The 24157-nt window shown below is 55.9% G+C and overlaps 1 protein-coding gene and 1 long non-coding RNA gene across 3 annotated transcripts; one reads left to right on the top strand and one right to left on the bottom strand.

Annotated features, from left to right (window-relative positions):
• Positions 1 to 1526: 1526 nt before the first annotated feature.
• Positions 1527 to 10353, bottom strand: CA4 (carbonic anhydrase 4). 2 transcript variants are annotated; one of them, XM_032871848.1, is made up of 8 exons: positions 9821 to 10031; positions 5400 to 5453; positions 4467 to 4622; positions 3689 to 3834; positions 3474 to 3572; positions 3143 to 3209; positions 2835 to 3001; positions 1527 to 1844 (listed from the first exon to the last, which is right to left on the bottom strand). In XM_032871848.1, exons 1-8 carry the CDS (start codon positions 9876 to 9878, stop codon positions 1653 to 1655), a joined length of 939 nt encoding a protein of 312 aa, XP_032727739.1. In that variant the 5' UTR covers positions 9879 to 10031; the 3' UTR covers positions 1527 to 1652. The 2 variants fall into 2 exon arrangements, with proteins under 2 accessions (XP_032727739.1, XP_032727740.1); XM_032871849.1 differs by lacking the exon at positions 9821 to 10031 and adding an exon at positions 10198 to 10353 and having other exon boundaries at positions 1528 to 1844.
• Positions 10310 to 23709, top strand: LOC116875992. Its single transcript, XR_004384299.1, has 4 exons — positions 10310 to 10397; positions 13312 to 13500; positions 21855 to 21941; positions 23648 to 23709. It is a non-coding gene; the product is annotated as an uncharacterized LOC116875992 (long non-coding RNA).
• Positions 23710 to 24157: the final 448 nt, after the last annotated feature.

The raw sequence follows: 24157 nt of genomic DNA, 5'->3' as shown, positions 1-24157 counted from the left end.
CCCCGCCAAGGGGGGGCGGCAGGGGGACGTCCCGGGGCAGTTGGGGGGGGGTCAGGTTCTCTGAGATCTAAAGGGCAGCAGAAGGCGTAGAGGTCACCTCTACCAGCCAGCTCCCCTCCAGAGACTATTGCCTTGCAGGAGGTGGCGGGGCGTGGCGGGGGGGGAGGGCTGGAGGGGCTTCTAGCACCGGGTAATGGAATCCCTTGAGTGCCTAACTAGCTTGCACATTCCTGTAGGAAAGTTCACCACCTCCAGATGATAGAACCTGCTAGAGCCCCCCAGGGACCCCTCTTCACCAAGCAAGGCTCATTCTCCTCCCCTTCCCCAAGCTGATACTCCCCAGTCCAGCCCTCCCTGGATGATGAGATCCCAGAGCCTGGGGCCCCTTGGCCCCTGCTTGCCTGGTTTGGGACCTGTCCTTGGGGCCCTCATTTCCTTCTCTCAGTTTTCTAGACCATCCGCTTCATACCTGCCTCCCCCTGGTCTCACTCACAAAGTGTCCTGTCTATTCACCTGTGACCACGAGCTAGCTCCGGGAACACTGCAGATGCCTCCCCTCCCTCCTCACCCCTGCAGCCCCTGCTTCCCCCAAAGCAGCACATCAGGCCCCTCTGCTCTAGCCTCTCCAGGCTCCCAGCTCTCTCCCATTCAAAACCAGCATCCTTACAGTGCCCTCCTACAAGCCCTCCCTGCCCCCAACACACTTGACCTCTCCTTTTCCCCTTGACTTTTTCCTCTTCTCTGTCTTCCAGCTCTCTGGAGGGCTTTCTCCTTTCCTCTCTCCACTTGAGCTGGCCTACCTGCTGTTCCTCTGACAGGTGCCCTTCCCTCCCCACAAGGACACCTGCTGGTTCCCAGATGGTCCCCCTCCCTGGCCTCCTTCAAGTCTTCCTGAGGCCCCTTCCTGCTGAGACCTTCCCTAACCCCCTTCCCTTTCCAATTTATCCTTCTTCATAGCTCTTACTGCCCTCTGATACGCTGTTTGTGTATATTTCATCTCCAGCAACTCCAGCGAGTCTGGTGACCCCAGGAGGGCCGGGATTTTTTGTCTGTCCTCCCTGCCATATCTCCAGTGCCTAGAACATAGACGCTCAAGAAATATTTGGGCAAATAAATGAATGCCTTGGCACCTAGCTTCCCTAGGCTGCACCCACACATGACCTGCGCTCTGCAGCCCAGAGGAGTCCAGAGGAGACAGTGCTGGGCAGGGGGCGGAGCCCCCTTGGCCAGAGTCCCACTGTGTGGTCTCCACTGACCCTTTTCTCCTTCCTGGGCTCCGGCTTCCCCCATTATACAGTGAGGAGGCTGGATTGGAACTTCCAGGGCTTTCTTGGTATGGGAACTCAGAGCTGTCTTTGCATCTCTCCAAGTGGGGTACAGACAGGAAGTTTATTTACAAAGGTGGGAAGGGGTGCCTGGCAGTCCCTGCTAGGAAGAACTTCCAAGACTCAGGCCCCTTCCCTGAAATGGTGGCAGGTTGAGGGGAACAGGGCAAGGATGTCATGGGAACTAAAAATAGACCCGAGAAAGGTTTCTCCAAAAATATATCCCTTTAATCATCATCAAAATCCATGCTAGGAAGCCTAAGGAATGGAGGTCCCAGGCCTCTACACACTGAAAGCAGAGGTAAAGTGTCCGGAAGGGATTGCTCATCAGAGGAAGCCAGTCATCAGGCAGGTGAGCGTAGGGACCAGAATGGTGGCCAAGGGCAAGGGCAGCAGCTGTCCTGGGGCCTGAGACTTGAACACGGGGCGCTGCCCCTGGTACTGCAAGGGTCTGACGTTATCTGTCATACTCAGTGTCTGCTCCTTATCATAGTACAGCTTCTTGGAGAAGGCGAAGATCTGTGGAAGAGATGGGGCTCAGCACGAAGCCAGGAGCAAGCAGAGCTATGCTCCCTGACGTGTGACCCCAGACCAGTCACCTTGCCTGTCTGAGCCCTCTTTAGGGCTTTGGAATCCTTGGATCTCAAGCTTCTTTTTGTTTTGTTTTCCCTAGCTCTCAGGTTTTTGTGCAGATGAAAAGAATAAGGATGTAGAGTGCTTAGCTTCCCTTAGGTGGACACACAGCTCACAGTTTTGAGGGCCCATAAGCACGGGTCACTGCTGTCTTATCGCTGTTCCTACAGAACAGTGGTTCTCAGACTACAGTACATGAGCATCATGGCGGGGCGGGGTGGGGCCAGGGTTGGGGGGCGTTGTTGGGCCCCACACTGCCAGGCCCCATCCCCAGGGTTTCTGATTCAGGAGGATTGGGGCGAGGTCTGAGAATTCAAATGTCTAGCAAGTTCCTAGATGATCGTGATGCCCCTGGACCAGGGACCACCCTTTCAAAATTACTGTTCAGCAAGGAAAGGATCACTGAAGGAGGGATTTGGCTGTATCCCTGGAGCCTGGTGTGTTGTAAGGCCTTGAGTACTATTTTTGAATGAATGGACTGTTTTCCTACTGGGGCTGCACTGGTCCTCTCTCAGCTGCTCCTGGCCAGTCCCGGCCCTTCCCCCTTGCTCGCCCTCCCTCTCTTCCCAGGACACCAGCTCCCTGCCCTTGCTGGACGAGTCCCACCTACTTGCAGGGGACAGCATGGAAGCCTTTTCTGACCGCTCCTGCCACAGCCTCCCCTTCAGCCCTCGAACTGAACTGGGGATGGGATAGGCAAGAGCTTTCTTGTTTGTCATACCCTGGGGAGTGTCTGTGGATTCAACCAATAGGACCTCAGCTCCCTGGGGTGCCCCATGCCCACTGCAGCCCCGGGGGCCTCTGTGAGGATACAGAGGGATGGTTTCTGGGGAACTGGGCAGTGGGAGGCTGTACCCTGGGCTGAGCCCTATGTACCTGATCCCTGTGGAGCTGAATGCGCTCCTGGAACACGGTCCAGACAACCGTCTCCTTGCAGCCTGGAGTGGTGAGGGAGCCCAGGTAGCGGTAGTAATGCCTCAGTTTCTCCTTCTTGGGGACGAGGTCAAACAGGCTGATGCTCTCTTTCATCGTGGTGTTCATCTCTGGGGCAGGAGTAGGTAGGGAGGATACCGTCGATTGGTTGGGGAAGCAGGGGAATCCCTGAGAGCCCAGGCCACAGCATCACCCTGGCCCTTCCTCTGTAGGAAGAAGTCTCCTCCCTTCCCCTCCCCCCAGCCACTCACTGGGTCTGGGGACATAAGCCAGTGCCTCCACCAGGGGCTGGAAGCCATCATTCTCCTCAGATCCAGCCTGGAACAGAAGGGAAGGGGCCTTGAGAGGGACCTGTGGGGAGCCAGTGCTGACCATAAGTCCATTCTCCTGGTCCGGGCTGGGGAGGGCAGGCAGCTTCTGGGACTGAGGCCCTGAGAGCCTCTGGGCTCCCCCCCAGGGGTATACAAGTTGCTGAAAAACAGGGGAGGTCAGGGTCCCCCAACCCCTTCCTGCCTTTCTGGAATCCCAGACCTCTTGATCCCAAGAAGCAGCCCCTCAGCCCCTGGGGAATGAGAGTCCCACCTCCAGCAAGAAGGCCAGCACTGCAATCTCATCTTTGGGATCCTGGGCCTCTTTCTCGTTCCTCGACGTCCCCTTCTCTTTCTCGTGTACTATGTGCAACTGGTGGCAGGGAGAGGAATGGAGAGAGGACCTATGAGGGGCCTGGAGCACCCTTCTCACCCAAGGCAGGCCCACCCAGAGCCCAGCCACACGCCACCCTGGAGAAGGGCCCTCACCTCCATGGCAAAGCGCCTGCCATCGAGGGTATGCTCTGAGCCCCCATCCAGCTTCTCAGACCAGTGCAGGTGCAGCTGCGTGGCCCGGTACCGGGCAGCCAGTCCTCCTCCAGTGATGGAGGCCTCGCCCTCCAGCAGCACCATCACTGGAGGGCACAAGAGGGGGCTAAGTCCCCAGCAACCCTCTCAAGCCCCCCACACACAGAGCCTTCTCTTCTGCCTCCCACCCTTCATAGGCAACAGTCCTGGGCTGCAGGGACAGGATGGGATGGGACAGGTGGTACAGCCCAGACCTGTCACTGGCCCCCTGTGGCCCCTGGGCCCGCCTCTCCCTCTGCACACGCACCCCCCCCCCCCAAAACATGCACCTCAGCCCAGCTCCTCCCCTGCATCAAGCCCCTCCCTGATGTCTGGGCCTTCTCAAGGGAGTGTCCAAACTCCTCAGCCCTGAGGTGACCTGCCCCTGGGCCCAGTTCAGCTGCTCCTAGCCTGACCCAGGCCCGCCCTAGTTGTGCTCTCTGCCTCCAGGCACACCCCAAGACGCTTTACAGCTCTGCGCCTTTGCCGTGTTGTTCCCTCTTCCTAGGATGCTGCTTGTCTTCCACTGAAGCACCAAAGCCACTGGGAAGCGTCTCCCCCACTTCCAAAGCCCCGGGCTCTGCAGCCAAGGTGGGCCTGGAGGAGCACCTCCAGCCCAGTCCTCTGGAAGTCAGGGGTCCCTGGACCAGTTGCCCCTGCCTGCCCAGGTCCCCCCCCACCCCCACTGCCCGACACCCACCTGAATGCCCATTGTTCTGGACTTTCCACTTTCGCTTCTCGTCATAGCCAGAGAAGGAGAAGGGTCCCAAGTCTGGGTCTACCTGTGCCTTTGTAGTGACAATGTCGATGGGGGACTGGCGGTTCTTCTGGCAGTCTTCACCCCACTGGCTAGGCCCTGAGCAGGGAGGAGGGGCCGGCTGAGAGTCAGGGGCACACGCCCCTCCTCAGATTCAAGGAGGGGGAAGGGAGAGTGCTTGGAAGCTGACAGTGGAGCCCCCTGGAAGGGGGCCTAGGAAAAGACTCACTGACTGGCAGTATAATCTGAGGGTTTGGAGGCGGGGAAGGCTGCCCTGGACATGGGTGTGGTTGGGACTTGGGGAGGGGGCAGTACTGTTCAGTCCCTGAAACACGGCAGAGGCAGCTGCAGAGCTGACTGCAGGGAAATTGTGCAGCAGTTGAAAAAAATGCCAAGGACAACCTCCCAGGTCCACCCGAAGAGGGGTCGTTGGAACAGAACCAACTCTCCATTTCGTTATAAGAGCAAAATAGGGGGTGCCCGGCTGGCTCAGTTGGTGGAGCATGTAACTATCTCAGGGTTGTGAGTTCAAGCCCCACATTGGGCAGGGAGCCAACTTAAAAAAAAAAAAAGTGTCTCTATAACTGATGCAACTGCTGATTTGTTTGATAGAATACTTCCCCTCTTAGGGACAGCGACGGGAGATGCCAGGGAAGCCTCAGGTCACTCTACCTTCCCCATCCTCTGAGCACCAGGACTGTGTATGTGCGTGTCCATGCACGCATGCCCATGCCGATGTGTGTTTGTGTTTGAGTAACTGATAGCTGACTTGGGGGGATCATTACCCTGATCCTTCCCGCCCTTCCTGGGTTTTTATTTTGACTTGGGCAGTCCCCCCAATGCAGAAAACCCATCCCTGAGACTTGCTGTACTCACCCAAGCAAGTATAGTTGGAGGCCTTGGCTTGAATCTCGTAGCACCAGTGTGACTCTGGAGCAGAGAGAGGAAGGACATGACGCCTGTGTCAGTGCACTTGCGCACACACGTGTCTAGGAATAGACTGGAGCTGTGTGCACATAAGCAACACTGCGTGTGTGTGTGTGTGTGTGTGTGTGTGTGTGTGTGTGTGTACACAGTGGGTCAAAGACTAGGAATATCCCCAGGGTCAGAGACCCCCTTGGGTTGGGATGGAGCATTCCTGCAATCTGGCACTGCAGGCCCAAAGGAAGGAGACTTGAGGAAATACAGGGATGGGGACGGAAGTGGTAGAAGCAGCCAGACCCCAAAAGTCCAGACCCATAGCTGATTGACTGGTTATTGTGCCCAGGGCACTGGTCCTTGGGAAAAACAGCCACTCTTGAGGGGCCTTGTGAGGTCCTCTAAGGCCCTCACCTCTACCCCAGGGCCTGGCCTTGACACTCTCCTCCAGCTGCTGTCGGCCTCCTCCTCCTCCTCCTCCTCCTTCCTTGTATCTCCCACCCCAAACCTGGAAGCGAGGTTCTGGCAAGAGGACAGGAGGAGGATTAGTCCTAGTCTCCCCTCCTGGGACAACAGAGCCGAGTTCAGCTTGGCTGCCTTCCCAGACTTGATCCGGGATGATGGAGGAGATTAGACGAGCCCTTCCCTGGAACACGCGCTCTCGTGTGATTAAGACCCTTCTGGATTAAACTCTCACAGCCCACCAGGGACGGTAGTCGGGCCCTTTCAAACCCTGTCCCAACACCCTGCAATACTGGTACGTGGGGTCAGATTCAGGTTCTAATCTCAGCTGTGGTTCAGGGCTGGAGAACCAGCACCTCTGAGAAGAGGTTGCACGGCAAACCTAAGTGCAAGATTTAGCCACCAGGGGGGCCTGCCAGGGCGGTGTGCCTTGGAACCTTCTGTGCTTTCTGTTCAGTTTTTCTGTAAATCTAAATCTGCTCTACCATTATAGTCTATCAATTAAGTGGGGGGCGGGGGGAAGGCTGCGGCAGTAGGGTGGACAAAACATTTGATCCAGAGCTGAAATTCTTGCTGGGCCACTTAGGGGCAAGTCACCTTAATCTCCCTGAGCCTCAGTTTTCTCATCGGTCAAATGGAGCTAATAGCATCCGCCTCTTTGGACTGTGGGAGTTAATGAGAGACAGTGGAGTAGTCCAGGCAGCCTGTAGCACAGTTAAGTCCCCAGTGAGTCCTTCCTTTTCCTGGCCTCCCTCCCCCTGGCCTCAGATCAGTGTGCAGATGGCCAAAGCTCAGGCTGGGCCGAGAGGAGAGAAATGAAGTGAGCTGGAAAGAACTCAGGGATGAGAAAATTCCTAAGAAAAGCACAGCTTCCCACTCAGCCTGAGCTGAGGCCTCTGAGCACATCCGCCCCCTCCTCTCGGGGCTGCCTCCGTCCACCTCCTCTGGGGTCTCCGGAATGAGGCCAGGGTGGGGCAGGAGCCAGGAGGTGGTCAGGTTCTCGGGAGGGGACAATCAAGTTCTTGGGAGAGGAGGGGACAAGGGGTTCCAGGCCAGGGGACTGAGCATCCCCAGAAAACGGGGCACCTTTTCGCTCCAGGCCCCTTGGAGTCAGCTAGGGCTTTGCATTTCCAGGCTCTGGGTCAAAGGCTTCACCCGCTGCCTGCTCTGCTGCTCCGCCCTCTTTCAGAGTCTGCCAGATCCTGCAGTGTCTTCCCCATCACGGTCCACTCCCTGCCCTGGACAGGGCTTTGCAGCCCGCCCCCCATGGGGGTAATTTCTGCCTCCAAGGAACCCCCAGGTGGGTCAACTCTGCAAGGGGCTGCAGGCACTTCCCCACCTCCTGGGCCCCCCTCTGCAGATGGCCAGAGCTCAGAAGTTGGAGCCCGAGCACCTGACTCAATCCTGGCTCTGGCTCTTGCTTCATCTCCGAAGGAGAGTTCAACTTTCGCCAGCCCTCCGTTCTACCTCAGGCAGAGCGAACTGCCACTGGGCCAGCCAGGACTTTGCTCAGTGTCTGAGCAGACGATGGTTGGATGGAGCCCATTTGCAACCGTGAAAGCCTCCTTATCAGAATTCACCCGTATCTTCCCCTCTCAAAGGTCCTGAAGGCAGACAGGGCCTCCAAGGTTGACCGGAGGCCCCAAAGGAAGCTATTCCGGGGGGAAGCCTTGCTGAAGTCAGAGTCCTGAAGGGGGGACCCTCCTCTCAGCCTCCCCAGGGCCCATCTGGTTCAGGCTGAGCCACTCTCAGGAATGTGCTCTTCCCTGACTCTGGCTACAGCTCCTGGTTTTGTAATGATGACCTCTGGTTCACCGTCTTAATTGTGGAGACTTCTGACCTGTGCGGCTGAATGCTCTTGTAACTACCCTCTTCGGGAGGCAAGAACTAGGAAAACAACGTTGATGAGGCCAGAGGTCAGGTCTACGTCCCTGGGCTGAGGTGGCAGGGTCCCAAAGCAGCTCACGCTCCTGTATTCATGAGAGGGCTGCCCTTGCAAATAATGACAAGCCTGCTGTCTCAGGCAGCCTGGGAAGGAGAGGGGCTCCCCACAGACAGATCTTGGCTCCAAGCACCAGGTTCTACATAAGTGACCCGCCTAGGTGAACCAGGAATGCAGTTGCAAACCTCACAACTATCACCAATTACCCAGCCACTGTCCCTCACCCTCCACTTGCCCCCCTGGACCTTTCTTGGTGATCCAAGAAGTTCTCTCTGATGGACCTTGCCCACTCTACATTCCCACTCTGTGGGGAAGGAGGAATCCTGGAAACCAGCTCAGCAAAACCCAAGTATGTCCTGGCAAAGTCTCAGCAACTCCTGGCCAGGGTTCTGGGGCCTCAAAGAGTCCTAGGACTCCTCTCCTCCTCCCTCCGTGACAGCAGATGTTCTGGGTTGTCTGATGTGTATCCTGGTCCCTCCCCAGCCTCAAGTGTTCCAGGGGATGAAATGGGTGAAGGGAGACCGGTCCCGAGACAGTTTCCAGTCTGAAAGCCCCAGCACTTAAGGTGAGCACAGGTTGTAGGAGGGGGCAGCTGAGATAGATTCCTGGCTGGTTGGCCCCAGGCAGCCATCAGGCATGGGGTGTCTGCCATGCACCACTCAAGTACCACACCAAGCACTTACACCCACTAGCTCACCTGAACCCTTAAAACCCCTTAAGTCAGAATTACTATCTCTATATTGTGAGAAAACTGAAGTGAAGTGACTTACCCAGGGCCACACAGCTACAAAGCAACAGAATTAATTGTAAAGTGTTTCTCTTTTTCTGAGTCCAGCCGCTTAGGTAAGTTTCCAAATTCCGACTTTACATATGAATTTTGTCACATCCCATCTCTCCTTTTTATTCCTCTCCTGGGAAGAAGCCAGTAATTTCTGCAAGGTTCCCCTCATCCCCTCCAACACACGCACACACACACATGCACACACGCACGCACGCACACACACGCACACACACGCGCGCACACACACACACACACACACACCAGCTAAATCTTTCCTGCAAAAGGCACATACTCTCTCCTTCTCTGCTGCAGAGGGAGGGCACCCTCATCCCTTACTCCACGACTCCCAGAAGGGAGCATCTAGCTTTGGAGAGGATGTTTGGCCAGCTGGACCCCAACAGGGGACCATCGGAGGGGTAGCTGAGCTGGGGACTGGCAGATGGGGGGGGGGGGCTTCCTGCAGAGGAGATGGTCCCCTGTGGGGTCGTAGAAAAGATTCCTCCCCTGATCCCCGTGCCCAGCCCTGGGACTGGAGGCGCTTTCAGCTCCTTATCAAATATTAACACACAACTCCTGCCACCTCCCACCTAGGCGAATAATTAAGAGCTCGGCCACATCATTAATCTTTAAACGAAAATCACCCTGGCCGGAAAGACCGGCTCGGCCAGGGTCTCGGGTCTCCTCGTGTCCCCCCTGGCCACAAGCTCCCAATGTGGCGCTGGGGAGGGGAAAGGGAACGACCAGGAACCCAGGGTGCGAAGCGGAAAAGCCAGGGCCTCCCGTGCTCTGGGCAGGTGGGCAGCCCCTCAGCACTGAGCCCCGGCGGGACAGACAGCGACGCAGGGACAGGTTGAGGACCAAAGGCGCGTGCAGTGCCAGAAAGGGCGAGAACGGCGGCGTGCGTCGAGGCGGGTCGGGGAAGCATCCACATCACTGACTCGAACGCTCGCCGGGCTGAGCGCCGCGGGGCCCCAGCACCCCCGCAGCGGCGCACACGCGCGCACCCAGCCGCTCCGCCGCCGCACGTGGCCGTTCGGGAGCGCCCGGGGGTCCGCGTCCGCCCCGTCCGCCCCTCCCGCCCCGTCGCCGCAGCGGTGCCCACGCAGCCCGAGCCCGGCGCGCGCCCCGCGCCCTGCGGCCGGGGACGCCGAGGGGCCGCCCGCCGGGGGACCGGACGGGAGCCCGCGCGGTCACCTGCGCTGGCCGAGGGCCGGGCGGCGGCGAGGGCCAGGAGCGCAGGCAGCAGCCGCATCCCGCACAGGAGCCAAGACGCCGCCGAGCCGGGGGTCGCGTGCCGAGGAGGCCTCCGGGGGTGCCGCGATCATGCCGGTCCTGGGTTTTATAGCGGAGCTGCGACGGGAAGGAGCCCCGACAGCGGGACGCGGGTAGCGGCTCCTCCCCCTGGCGGAGCCTCCCCTCCCCGCGTCCTGTCCCTGCGCCGAAATCCTCCGCTTCCACCCCCTGCCGGGCCACCTTGTGCCTCGTGCCCGCACCACCACCACCACCCCGCCCCCGCCGCCAGCGCCGCTCCTCTCGCTCCTGCCTCCGAGAGCCGCCCGCCCCCATCACACCTGGTCTCCTGTTTGAGAACGGGGTGGTGACCTCGCGAGGTACTTGATCCATACAAGGAGGGGTGCCCGGATTCCTGCCTTTGATCGGTTTGGCCTGGACTCCCAGCGCAGCCCTCTCGCCTGAGTAGCCGTCCGCCGGGACCTTGGGCTGGAGGTGGACGGGTGGAGACAGCCTCCCGAGGATGGTGCAAATGAGGGAGGTGTGCTGGTGTTTCTTGAATCCGGTGTCCCCAAAGAGAGGGCTGGCTTTTCTCCCTCAGGCTGTGGTCGCTGATTCTCTGGGTCTCTTTTCTGTTTCCTCTCAGGCTGTTCCAAACTTAATTTCTAAGCAGACCAAAGACTCTTCTTCCAACACGGAGTGAAGACGCCCCTAAACCGCGGTGTGAGCATTTCTGCGAAGGCCAGAGGAGGGAGGGGGAAAGGCGAGGGGCAGGACTGAGAAATAGATCCCAAGGGGCTCAGGGAGAGAAGAGAAGCTTGTGGGGTCAGAGGGACCGGACTGGCTCCTGTTGAGGCGCCCAGACCCCTGAGATGAGGTGGGAAGAGAAGAGATAGGGGTCTGAGTGGACCCCTAGTTCTCTCATCTGCCAGGATCTTCAGAGGGGTCCAGGGAAAGGAAAGTTTCCTCGAAGGAAGCCCTAGCATTTGGGAGGACAGGGCTGAGGGGAGTCATAGAGAGGAAGCTGCCTCTGGTCTCAGGAGGGGTACTCAGTCTCCTGGCTGCCACCCCCCTGCTGCAGAGCCTCTAGACTCTTCCATGATGGCTCTAGGTACTGTGCGTCCCACATTGGGTGGGGGCTTCCGTAGGGGTTTGGAAAGCTTAGACTCCGGTAGGGAAGAGGGACAGGGAACCAGGCAGTGGGCCTGGGCCCCCTTCATCAACAGGAAGCCCCTGTTTTCTGGTCTAGTCGCTTCCCCATCCGCTGCCAACCTCTCTGCTCCCACCAGCCTTTGAACCTAGGCTAGGGACCTCTGATGAGGGATTGCCTCCCCTAGAACTCTCCAGGCAAAGGGCCTTCCTCTTTGGTGAGAGTCCTGGCTGTAACTACCACCGCCTGCACCCCCCTCCATCCTGGCCCAGGATCACAGCCTCAAGGAACAGCTTTGATCCTACAGAGAGGGGAGGGGGCGCCCACCTCCTCAGGTTTAGGGCTCTATTGTCTCCACTGCTTTTAAATTTAATCAGCAGCTAAGACCAGGCAGTCGGGGAGGGATTCCACACCCTACAGACTTTTCTGGGGCGTGGATTTATGTCCACAGGGCTATTCAGGACTGAAGAATGGAGTGGGGAGGAACCCTATTCCTGGGAATGAAATGCACTTCATGGGGTCTGCGTCACCCCAGGACAGGCCACTGACTGGCAGGAGAGATTGAAAACCTTTGGTGGGGTTAAGGGGCTACTGATCAGTGACCTTTGGACCCACCTCAAAGTCCATCCCCTTGGGGCCTCCCAGGGAGAAGAATGGGTAGGAGGAACTGTCCCCTAGGTAATCAGGCTCTATGCCTGTGAGTGTGCCCTACCCTGTGAGTGTGCCCGCTACTATGTGGGGGCGGGGGAGATGGGGCAAGCCAGGCTCTGGTGTGGTGTCCCCTCTGAGGCATGGGCTCATGTGGGAGGAGCTTAAGGATGGCCAAGTCTTCACAAATGTGCCTTCAGAGCCACCCCAGAGGCTGTACGTGGGCAATGTGGGAGGTCAGGGCGCAGCCTTATCATCTCCCCAAGGTTACACGGGGCAAGAGGCTCTCTACTTCTAGCTGTAACATTCCCAGCCTTATCTCCCAGTCTAGCCCTGCTGTCCTGGCTTGCCATTAACTAGTCACCTATGCCTGTCCAGGCCCAGGGCCCCACTCCCCTGGAGGCGACAAAGCCCTCATTCAAGCAGGGATCATTAGAGCAGGGATGGGTCCTGTCGAATCTCAGTGACTTACAGGACCCATAAATCCGTCAGCCCAGGCCCACTGGCCCCAGCCCTGGCGCAGCCTCCTTCTTCTTACTCTTCCCAGGCTCCCCCACGTGCCCTGCATTCGAGTCTCTGCTTTTCCTCTAACTCAGGCATGGCCTTGGGCAGCTTTCCAACTCCCCTCTGATTGCAACTTCCTCATCTATAAAGTGGGGATCATCACCTGGCCCTGTGCCAATAAATAGTTACTGGGAACCAGCTGTGAGCCATCCCCTGCCCAGCCCAGACTTTCACAACGTGCCTCACGGTTCCTGGGTGCAGCCACTGCCCCTTGGCAGCCTCCGAGATGAATCACAGTTGTCATCCTCTGGGGACGTGCACTCACACAGCCTGGTCCGGAGAGGGATGGAGGCAGTGGCCAAGCTGAAGGGCTCTGAGGACACACCACCTTGGGCTCCCTCTGGGGCCACCCATGTGTTCTGTGAGGACAGCTGAGACTTGGTTTCCCTCATCTGCAGAATGAAAATTATACCCCTGTCTTCCCCCTGGGTTGTTGTGAGAATTCTGTGACCTGCGCCTGAGGTGGACTGGCCCAGGCTGATACAGGAGCACATGTGACCATGATCTCTAAACAGAGGTCCCTTTACCTGGATTAAATCTGACCCTGGACAGGTGTGGATGTGGCCTCAGGTGGGAGGGGACACTGAGCTAGACCCCGGAAAGGCTCTTCCTGGACTCCTAAGACCCAGGAAGCCGGTAAAGAAGGCTGCGGAGGGAGGCTGGGTCCCAACTTCGTGGACCCAAGAACATGAGATTCGAATTCAGCCCTTGCTGGGACTCTGATTAGTGTGAGGTGGTCCCAGGGGTTCATAGGTCAGAGGAAGGACGAGCACGTATCCCTAAACAGAAAACCATCGCATCCATGTTCAGTTGGCAAAGTGGGCAGATAGAGTATAAGGCAGAAGTGTAGAACCAGCTTTGGAGCAACACTGCCCTCCATTCGCATCCCAGCCCCACCACTCACCCTTTACCTCCCTCAGGCTCCAGTGTCTTGGAAAACGGGATACAGATCACACCTCCCTCGCATGGTGTGTTAGGCTCCACCTCTGTGATGCTGAGTAAAGAGCCTTGTAGAGGTCTAGGCACTCAGTAAGTGCTCAGTAAACCTCAGCTGTAATTACTAGCCATTAAGCAAATGCCCTTGATTGTATAGGAGCCCAGAGGAGTGGCGCCTAACCCAGCCAGTGAGTGGGGAATCAGAGAAGGCTTCCTGGAGGAGATGAGATCCAAGCTGAGTATTAGAAGACGAGAAGACAGAGCCCAAAAAGGGAAGGGAAATCCAGCCAGAGGGAACAGAATGAGAAGAGGCATAGAGCACCGTGGATAGACTCCCAAGGAGGAGGTTAAGTGTGCAGAGAGATAGGATCGGGGAGGTATTTGCCATCAATCAGATGGATAGCACCTGTTTGTCGCGGTTGGAAGTTTGGACGGGTATTTACTTTGATGGGGCGGTAGATCTTAAGAGCCTGACTTTCTAGGTCAGGAAACCTCTTCAGAGAGGATCACACGGCCCTAGAAAAGGACAGGGATCCTTAATTACTCGAGTTACAGAAGAGGAAGCTAAAGCTCAGAGAGAGCAGTGATTCACTCAAGGTACCCAGCAAAGACAGCAGAGCCGAGATTTGAACTCTGGTCTCCTGCTCCTCTCCCCATACTCTTTCCATGCCATCTCACCCTCCCTCCCCACAAACACCCACACCTCCCATCTGTTGGGAACCCCAGCCTCCATCTCCCATTGTTTTCTGCACCCTCAGGGCCTCCTCAGATTAGCAGATAATTCGAGTCCAGGTTTGTGTCCCTGGACGTTAAGATGAAACCCACATGCAGAAGGCTTAATCAATATTCTCCTCTCCACCACTCCCCACCTTGGATCTCTGCCATATTCTAGCAGAGACAAGAGAGCCTTCCTGCCCGCATCTGCGAAAGCTGCTGTTCCTCTTCCCTTGTCTTCACGCCTACCCTGTTTCTCTGGTCTATGGGGAGAATCCAGGGGGAGAAGAGGGAGGGGGCAGAGAGAGCTAGAGGCTCTCATGGGGGCAGGGTAGGAACCTCCTTCGTGGACGGGTTGGTGGAAACTTCTTCCGCTGAACATTCTGAAATAGTAAGAGCAGGAAGACGCATGGGGGCATGGTCCAGCAGAGGGGATGACGTCTGTTCTGCTCCTGCCCTGCAGAGAGTTCAGGAAAACTCCCCCAGGGCTGTCCCCTCTCCTCTCACAGGAATCCAGGCTCACACCAGCAGGAGGCTGGGATCAGAGCTGCCTTGGATTTTCCAAGTGTACTCACTTACATTCTGGTTTTGTGGCAGAAGAACTCCGGAGAGGATGATGAGGGCTGAACCAGGTGGGGAGGAAAAGGCAGCCTTGGGGGAAAGGGGAACATTCCCTCCTTGATTCAGGATGCAGCCACCAGAGGAGAACAGGCTCTTTCAGGTGTGTGTGTGTGTGTGTGTGTGTGTGTGTGTGTGTGTTAGCTTCTTTGTCTCTGATTATCCAGATAATTCTTACCTTTGTAGACTATTTGGAAAGAAGCGGGCAGGTGTGTGTGTGTGTGCGTGCATGTGTGTGTGTGTGTGTAAATCACCAAAAACCTCTCTCTCAGAGGCAACTATTTTATAATTTGACATATTATTTTTTAAAAAGATTTTTATTTATTTATTTGTCAGAGAGGGAGAGAGGGAGACCACAAGCAGGGTGAGTGGCAGGCAGAGGGAGAGGCAGGTCCTGGCTAAGCAGGGAGCCTGATGTGTGGGACCCTGGGATCATGACCTGAGCCAAAGACAGATGCTTAACTGACTGGTCACCCAGGCGCCCCTCAATTTGACATTTACGAAAAAAATCTTTTAAAAAATGATTTTATTTATTTATTTGACATAGGGAGACACGATGAGAGAGGGAACACAAGCAGGGAGAGTGGGAAAGAGAGAAGCAGGCCTCCTGGGGAGCAGGAGCCCGATGTGGGACTCCATCCCAGGACGCTGGGATCACGGCCCAAGCTGAAGGCAGACGCTTAACGACTGAGCCACCCAAGTGCCCCAATTTGACATATTTTTAAGAAAAAAAATTTTTTTAACAAAATAATCATCTCCCCAACTTAATCTGTTTAATTTTTGTGTCTTCTCTTTCAGTCTTTATCTATATGCAAAACACTGTTGACAGAACGAACAGCTCAGTGTCATCCTTCTCAACCTTCACATTTCAGTGCAAACACGAGTCCACTTTACCTCATAGCCCTTCCAACTGTCATTTTGTGGTTCCAGAATGTACCCAGGCTGTCCTCAGCTGACTTGCCATCTTGCAGGGACATCTTTCCACCGGAGAGGTAGAGCCATAGACTGGGGAAGCAAACCAGGCATCCTGGTGCCTTCCCCAGCTCCTCACTGAACAGAACCACCGTCAGTTTGGGAGAGCAATGTGGAGGTGGGATAAGGGATAAAGCAAAGCTTGGTGAGGGACCCCAGCCAAGGGACCCTCAGAGGCCAGCTGGAGAATCTGAGCCTGGAGTCTAACTCTTTGACCTCCGGTGTGCCTGTAAGATAGGGAACATGTGCGAGGGTGGGTGGGGAGATGGGGGGATGCTCTGCGTAGATCTGGGGGGAAGAGAGGCAGTGAGGAAGAGTGTGCCCCTGGGTGCCTCCGCCCTGCGGTGTGTTTGCACAGCAACGGCGCCCTCTGCTGTCCCTGTGCTTCCAACCCATCAGGGCCTTTTACAGTTACAAGTTCTTCCTGGCCACTAACTAGATCCATCGGCCCTGCCCTGGTGTTTCTTTTTCATTTGGGCAGGGGGCATCATTTAATGACTGTGAGGTAGCATGCAGAAAGTTGGAAAAACAACTCTTTAGAGCCACCCTGTACCTGATTCCCAGAACGTTAGCCCGCTTCAAGGGACTTCCCACCACGACCCCCTGGAGCAACCTCATTTCACACCTGAACTACTCTCAGATATCAGAATGGAAACTGAGACAGGGCCTTGAGCATGTGTCAGCAAGAACCCCGCCCTAGCTCTTTCCTTCGGGTGTGGCCCCGGCTCCGCTGTGCCCTGGGGACAGGAGGAAGGTGTGCAAGCCTCAAATGGAAGCTGGGATTTAGCAAGGCTGTAAATTGCTCACCTCCTGCCTCTGGTAGGAGATACGTGTAGGCACATGCGGGAAGGTAAGAATAATCTGCCCGCCTCCTCCCTCACTCTGGCAGCCAAGGGAGGTGGGGGGTGAGTGGCTGCCGTAGTAAGTAATCTCAAAGTTAACTCTGAAATGTAGTTCAAGTTCAGTGAGCCCTCTGTGGGATGGGAATGGGCAAGGCTGGCTTCATGAGTGTGGGACTTGTGTAGACACAGGGCAGCTGCACTTGTTTGAATAGTCCGCTGTGGACCTCTTGACATTTTTTTTTAAAGATTTTATTTATTTATTTGACAGAGAGTGAGAAAGCACAAGCAGGGAGAGCAGGCAGAGGGAGAGGGAGAAGCAGGCTCTATCCTAGGACCCTGGGATCATGACCTGAGCCAAAGGCAGATGCTTAACCGACTGAGAGACCCAGGCGTCTCCGCTCTAGACATTCTTGACAATTTTTGAATGGGGTGCTCTGTGTTTCCACTTTGTAGCAGATATCAGGGTGGGGGTGGGGTGGGGTGCAATGGCTGGACCTCCACCCTCCTAGGGCTGGTCAAAAGCAGGCAGTGGTGCCTGAGAGAACCCATGGACCAGTAGCCCCTTCTCCAGCCCTCAGCTGGGTCACATTCTTCTGGACTCCACATGCTTCCAGTTCAAATCATGCACGTTATTGGACAGTGTGAACATGTCCTGGAGTTCGGGTCAGACTGTGAGTGGAGGCTACAGTAGGGGAAGCGGCTCCTGGTAGAGATGGGAGCGATCAGGAGCTTCAGCACTGTGAAAGGGACAGCACCCTTGAGGCGGAGGCTGAAGCCCTGTAGGGTTGGTGACAGCCCCACACCCTCTCTGGTTACCCTGGGAAGCAAGGCAGAGGAGTGGGCCCAGTAGCGCCAGGGCCACAAGCCCCAGAGGGTGGATGGGGCTCGGAGCCTATGCTCAGGGGATCAGCCAGAGTTTGAGGTCAGGGATGGGGGGTACGAGGGAGGGAGGGAGCCTGAACGGAGCTAGCCTAAGGAGGGAGGCTGGTGTTCTGGGACTGTGGAGCCAGGAGCTGGAGGCAGAGACGTGGTCCCACCCCTGGCGGCTCTTCCAGACTCTGGTTGCAGTGCTTGTTGTGACAAACCCTCCTGTCCCCGCAGGCCCAGGTGTGCGGCCTCCACCTCACACCTCAAGTAGAAAGGAAAGATAAGGACACCTCTGAGGAGAAACGGAGGTGCAGATGGGCTTTTCTGGGGGAGAGAGGCAGAGAGGTCCAGCTGTGCTGACTTGGTGACAGGGGGATGCTGTGGACTGTTTCTAGGAAACATGCAAATGACAGGGTTCAGATTCCATGTCTCATGGGAGGGGAGCAGAGCAGCGTCGCAGCCTGGGCCTCCTCTTGGCAGCCACCCTGTCCCCAGAGCCTCCATGGCTCATCGTGGGGCACCCCTGTCAGAAGAGGGAAATGAGTGGACAGAGGCAGAGGGGAGACACTTGAGGGCAGCAGATTATGGTCATGGGAGGGCAGGCACACCCATCTGCACCCCAGGACCAGGATGAGGCCTTGGACTTCCATTAAACACGATCCCATCTACAACACAAGGCCTCCGCTCCTTACTGCCATACACCCAACATGTCCCTCTCATCTCTGCCCACAACCACGCTCTAGACAGTCTGCCAGCGCCCGTCTGGGGGCCCCCTCCTGGCTGTTTCAGTCTCCTGGAATTCCTGATTCCATCTACTCACAACACTCTTCCGGATCAAGCTTGTACATCCCTTCAGGCCAGTGTCCCAACACCTCCAGCTGGGTGGGGTCTCCCTAGTCTCCCTAGCTTGGAGCCCTTGGCCCCAGCTCCCTACTCCCCAGGCAGATGTCCCTGGGTGTGGTTTTTTTGTCTCTTCCCAGATCAGTCTTTCCCAACCCTGAGGCCTTGAGCTCTGTCAGGTCAGGAGCCAACCAGGTTGGCTTCTTCCACAGCTGAGCTATGCAGCCGGAGCTTGGCAAATATGGGTCCGTGAACCAGCCTTGTCTTGCTTTACTCACTGTGGGTGGTCTCACTGAAGAAAGGTGGGTCCCTATAGGCCAGTGGCTCAGGGTCGCCCCAGGAGGATTTCTGTGCAGTGCCTGTCAGGACCCGACAGCTGGGACAAACCCAGGCTCATCCAGCTGCAAGATGTATTGGCAATGTTATGAAAATAACATGGTGGATCTCAGGACATTCTGAATTCATTTTACTAGGGCTCCAGGTCCAGAGAGGGGGCGGTAATTTGTCCCAAGTCACCCAGCGAGGTAGGTAGACCCAGACAATCAGAGGGAGGCTCCTCACCTCCTCCCTTGTCCTTGGAATGTGCACGCAGCTGCTTGCCTTTCCCACAGAGAAGCTGCCCAAAGACACAACCTTGAGAGAGTAAGGTGTTGATGAGACCATCTCGATTGTGCATGTGACTGAACCCAATGAAGGCCTTTCTGTAAACTCTTATGATTCTGTCAGTGGGTGCGGAGGTAAACTGACCATGCAGCCGGCCAAGACAAGCCTCATATGGAAGTTCCCTTGCTTATCAGACCAGAAAGGTTTGCCTCTTTCAACCTCTCTCCCTGTGCTCTGCATAGGGGGGCCTATTTCAGATTACACCGGGGAAGCTCCGGAAGTTTCAAATTAACAGCGTCAGAGTTTTTTTCTTTGCTTTGCTTTTCATTTCTTTTTTCTTCTCCTTTCCTTTCCTTTTTTTCTTTTCTCTTCCCTTCTCTCCTTTTTTCCTTTTCTCTCTTTGCTCCCTTTTCTTTTTTTAAACAGTGTCAGAGTTTTTCTAAGACATCAATGGATCGGGGAGATCACTTTCTACCCCCTGCCCACCACCACCACGACCACAGAAAATTTGATCCTTTCGCTGCCCAGATCAAGCCAGAAAACACAATTCTCAAACTTAGCTCTAGTCTCCCGGTTCTGGTGTTGGTCAAGTGCAACCATGCTTTACTCCCAAAGACTTGAGAAACAGCAGTGCTGCTCTACTGGTGATGCTGGCCACGAGATGGGGGCTGCTGAGTGCAGACTGGTTCTGCGCCCCCCACCCCATGTGTCAAAGGCTTACACTGGCAGAAAGGGCGCTGGAGAGAACCAAGCATGGGTAGCACAAGGTCAGCATGAGCTGTGGGGAAACACGAACACAGCTGGAAGGTCCTCAAAGGGTTACTCATGGAGTTACCATGTGACCTGGCAATTCCACTCCTAAGTCTTTACCCAAGAGGAGTAAAACACATGTTCAGGCGAAAACTTCTACATGACTGTTCATACCAGAATTATTCACAGTAGCCACAAAGTGGAAATAATCCAATGTCTACCAACTGACGAATGGATAAGTAAAACATGGTATGTCCATTTAGTGGACTCTGATTCAGTCATAAAAAGATAATTCTAACATATGCTACAACATGGAGAAAACTTGAAAATCGTGAGCTAAAGAGAGGTCACCAAAGATCACATACTGCATACTTCCATTTATAAGAAATGTCCAGGGATGCCTGGGTGGCTCAGTTGGTTGAGAGGCTGCCTTCGGCTTGGGTTATGATCCCGGCGTCCTGGGATCGAGTCCCACATTGGGCTCCTTGCTCGGCAGGGAGCCTTCTTCTCCCTCTGCCTCTGCCTGCCATTCTGTCTGCTTGTGCCCACTCTCTCTCTCTCTGACAAATAAATAAAATCTTTAAAAAAAAAAAAGAAATGTCCAGAACTGGCAGATCCAGAGAGACAGAAAGTGGATCCGTGACTGCATGTGGCAGGCAGTGTTGAGGGGGAAGTAGAAGTGACTGCTAATGGGTAAGTGGTTTTTTCTTTGTTTTTTGGGGCATGGTTTATGTGGGAGGACTCACCCACCCCAGTCAGACACAGAGCCCATGAGTGGTTTAAGAGAGAGGGCCTTCCTATTACTTGGAAAAGCTGGCTCTTTCTGGGGGAGGTTGGGTGGAAGCCCATATTTTTACTGGCTAAGCCCTTATGCAGTGCACGGACTACACCATGTCCATGGTCGTGCTCCTTATCACCCCAGGCCATGGCCAAGCTAGTCTCTGTGCAGAGGTGAGGTCCTATATGAATTCCCTCTTCCTGGTATATGGTCTGTGCCTGTCCAGCTGTTGGGTTTGGTGCAGAGGATGTAGGGAGTGTGGTGCTGTGTAGGCCCTGCAGGGCATGGGCCAAGAAAGCCTTCAGAAGGTAGAGAAAGCAGCCCAGGAACAGCTGAGGACAAACCAGGGGCTTGTTGACTGGATCAGACACTTAGATAGACCCTCCCAGCCCTGTGATCGGGGTCCCCAGGCTAGGTTCCTCGTGTGTTCTGGGATGCCCCATTTGATGACCACACTTCCTGTGTGCCAGCAGCCATGTCGGCGCTATGAATGATCCATCTCTGCTCTCTTAAAGCTCAGAGTCTAATGGGTCACAGTGGCCATGCCTGGGACTGATGCCAGGGCAGGCACAGGGCACTAACTAAACCTCGGTGTCTCGAGAGGTCCTTCTGTGGCAGCTGATGGTAAAGCTGGTGTTATAAGGAGAACGAATTAACTAAGAAACTGATGTGGAGGATGGGACCGAGGATAGAGTTGAGGGGGGCAGTGGTTGAAAAGCATTTAAAAAAAAATGAAAAAGAAAGGCATTCCAGAAGGTGAACAGTATGTGCCTGGAAAGGCTCAGAGAAAAGGAGAGAGTGTGGGATATTGGAGGAAGCCACAAACTGGTTCTGGCTCAAGGCAGAGATTGGGGATGTACCTGGCAGGTAGGAACGGGCCAGATCACAGAAGTGCTTGTGATTAGGACATCCCGATGACCATGCCACCAGCAGTGGGCAGGGGCCCCTCACCGTGTGTCACCCGTGGCCCCTGAGATCACTTATACCTACTGATCTATTCACGTGTTCCTTGTGTTGTCTTTGCATGGGCCTTGATGCCCTGAGCTGCCCTTCTCCCTCATCATTGGGACTTTCTGCCTGCTATGGGCTCACAGAGGGGGGCAGAGGAGGGCATGGACCACCTTGGGTATGTACGGGGAAGAGTTTACTGCTCTGTTCACCTCCCAGCATCGCATTCCCTAACCTCGTCCTCAGGCACCCTGGTAGTGGGTTTCTTCTGGTTCATGTTGGTCAAGTGTAGATGTTTAGGCTGCCAATCATTCAATTTGGTGGGAGAGCTCCTACCTTGGCCTTTGGGGAAACCCTCTCTGGTGGTGCCTCAGTTTCCCTCATTCTGCCAGGCCTGCTGGAGGTGTTTGGATCCACGTTCGTCCCAACAAGGGCTTGGCACAACTGTGGTTCAGCTCCTGCAATGAGAAGCTGAAGCCACGCTCCCGGCTCACCGCCTGAGGGCCCAGCAGGTGTGGGATGCACCTGCACCTGCACCTGCACCTCCTCCAGCCACCCTACCCCACAGCCTCGGGGGCTGACGGCAGTTTCCTTCCTCATGGAGTGTCGTGTGTGTGCTTGGGTGCCTGGCAGGCTGGCCAAAGGGAGTGCATGTTGGTTCTCAGGGGAGAAAAGCCCTCCTCTTGTCCTCCCCAGGAGGACTCTGTTATTGACGACCTGGAGTGGGTGTTACTTACCATGATGAGCAGAGGTGTTTGGATTTGACAGAGGGAACAAAATCTGCTCCTTGATGAAGGAAGGAGATGGAGAGCAAGCTACAGGGAGGAGGGTGTCACAGGTAGCTGAACACCATAGGTTGGTCCCTGGGCTTTCTCTGGGGCTTCTGTGACTGTCCTACGCCCTCTCTTGCCCCTCTGTCTTCCCGTCTGCCTAGAATGGGCCTCTTGGAGTCACTATGTCATTCAGTGGGACACTTGTCCCCTTGTGCTGTGCCAGACAGACTGAGGAAACTCAGGTCCTGGTAGGCGAGGAGACTTACAAAAGGCCCTTGTAAATGTCAGAGGTATGACTTGAACCCAGGATTCTCCATCCCAGTCCACACTGCCCCATGTGGGACAAATCACTTTATAAACCCTCTTTTTTCTCATCTGTAGGACACAGACGATGCTGTCTGTCTCCCCAGAGATGGGGCGAGGACTAACATTCATGGTTTCATCAAGGGCATCGACTTCCATATTCTACCCTCAGGCCTCCCCCTACAGTCCCACCCACGCTGGCCCGTTTCCAGACAGGGCAGGCCCTGCTCCCTGGCGCTGTGACCGCAGCCTAAGCCCCAGGCCCCTGCCCTGTCCTCACACTCGGCATCACCTGTCAGGTGGCAGGGCTGGGCTTTGTCCTCAGAGTGGGCAAAGCGGACGTTGCCGAGGTGCAGCAGTCCGGCCAGGACCTGAGCGGGCAGGAGAGGACACGGCGTGAGCTCTTTCTCCGGGGCTGGATCCTCTCCCGGGAAGGGCCCATCTCCTGCTGAACAGAGTCCCAGTAACAGGATAACTGACTGACACCCCCTGACAAGGGACCCTGCCGGCACAATGCAAGCAGCTTGTATCCATCACTGACTAGAAGGGAGGCATGTGCTGTGACAGCGCCCACCATACCGATGGGGCCGGAAATAGTTAAGTCACCAGCACAGACCACACAGTCACGGAAGGAGAAGCTAGGATTTGAACTTAGGGCAGCCTGACTTCAGCTGACTCTGGGACGCTCTCCTGGCCTTCCAGGTGTTCTTCTTGGTGGGGCTTTGGTGCTCAGGAAAGCATGGCCTGCCTGGTCAGCTCAAGCCAAACTTCTGCAAAAGAATCCCAGCAGAGGGGCGAGCCCGGGCAGGCTGGCTGGGTGCATTCTGGCCGACTCGGGCTGCGTGGGGCTCCCCCAAAACTTCCCTCTCAGGGTTGGGCAGCCAGGGGAAGGTAGTTCTTGTGGGGAAGTGCCACGGGAGCCTCCGGTTGGCACTGGTTCCTTGTAGATCTGTGGGTGAGAGAGAGCCAGTGGCAGACCGAGGGGAGCCCAGGCCCATGAAGGCGTAAAATTGTGTAGCTAAGGTGTGGGAAGAGTTCTGGAAGTATCTGTGGGGCAGTCAGTGTGGACACTGCAAAGAAGCATATAGACTGCAAAAAGCATATAACGTCTTTCCTGGTGACAGCAGCCTGGATTAAGAGGACAACTCCCACCCTGGGGAGCTCACTGTCTGATGGGGGAAGTATGGCCCTTCACTGGTGGTGCAAGGACCACCCTGGTTTCTCCCAGGGCACCCAGCAGCAATCCAGGGCCAGAAATGTAGCAGGAGCAAAATATTTGCCCATGAACAAGCCCCCCATTTTTTTCCCCTCAGCCTCAGTTTCACCAGAACTAGGGGAAACCTGGCTGCGTGTGTTACTGCTCCAAGAGCTTCAGAAGGTCATGGCCAAGGTGAAACCACTGACATTGGCCAAGAGATACCTGCGCTGATCTTGGGTATGCATGAATGAGGGACCATACTGTTCTGTCCTATTCATGTTGTACAGGTGGAGCAAAGGACCCAGACAGAAGAGATGACTTGCCCCAAGCCACACTGTGAGGTTGGGGGTGCGGGAAGGGGAGGACCAGGAATGGTGTTCTTCTAGGACCTGAACTGTTCCAGAACAACTTCATAACACGCCTTGGAATCTCGATCTCCCAACCACCCAGGAGGCAACCACAGAGCAAGGTCCTCCAACTCGGCAGACGTCCCTCCTTCGGGTCCAGGACCTCCCACGCATCGAGTGCATGATGCTTGGCTTCTGGGTCTCGAAGACCAAGCAGGACAATCGATTGGTTTTCCCCTCCAGGTCTTGCTGAGTGCGCATTGGCTGTGGTTTGGAAACCCAGAAAAGACGGTGCAAGCAGAGAGCAGGTGGAGGCGGGTGCCCAGGATGTGGGGCATCGTGCGGCATCAGCACCGCCTGCAGGAGGTACTTGAAGCCCGAGTGCGGGGTCCTGTCGCGGGGACAGGGGTCCCCTGACTCCCCAGTGCAGTTGGTTCTAAGTCTGGTCAA

Source organism: Lontra canadensis, unplaced genomic scaffold, assembly GCF_010015895.1.
Source record: "Lontra canadensis isolate GAN:19392208 unplaced genomic scaffold, GSC_riverotter_1.0 scaffold43, whole genome shotgun sequence".
NCBI lineage: Eukaryota > Metazoa > Chordata > Mammalia > Carnivora > Mustelidae > Lontra > Lontra canadensis.
This window is presented reverse-complemented; position numbering and strand designations above follow the sequence as displayed.

What these genes read in the sequence shown, in the direction of transcription:
- CA4 (XM_032871848.1), bottom strand. Translation starts at nt 9,878, where the DNA reads ATGCGGCTGCTGCCTGCGCTCCTGGCCCTCGCCGCCGCCCGGCCCTCG. An exon ending in CTCCAACTATACTTGCTTGG is followed by an intron (nt 4,623 to 5,399) that starts GTGAGTACAGCA and finishes CTCCCTGCTCAG; the next exon opens with GGCCTAGCCAGTGGGGTGAA. An exon ending in GCAGGCGCTTTGCCATGGAG is followed by an intron (nt 3,573 to 3,688) that starts GTGAGGGCCCTT and finishes CCCTGCCACCAG; the next exon opens with TTGCACATAGTACACGAGAA.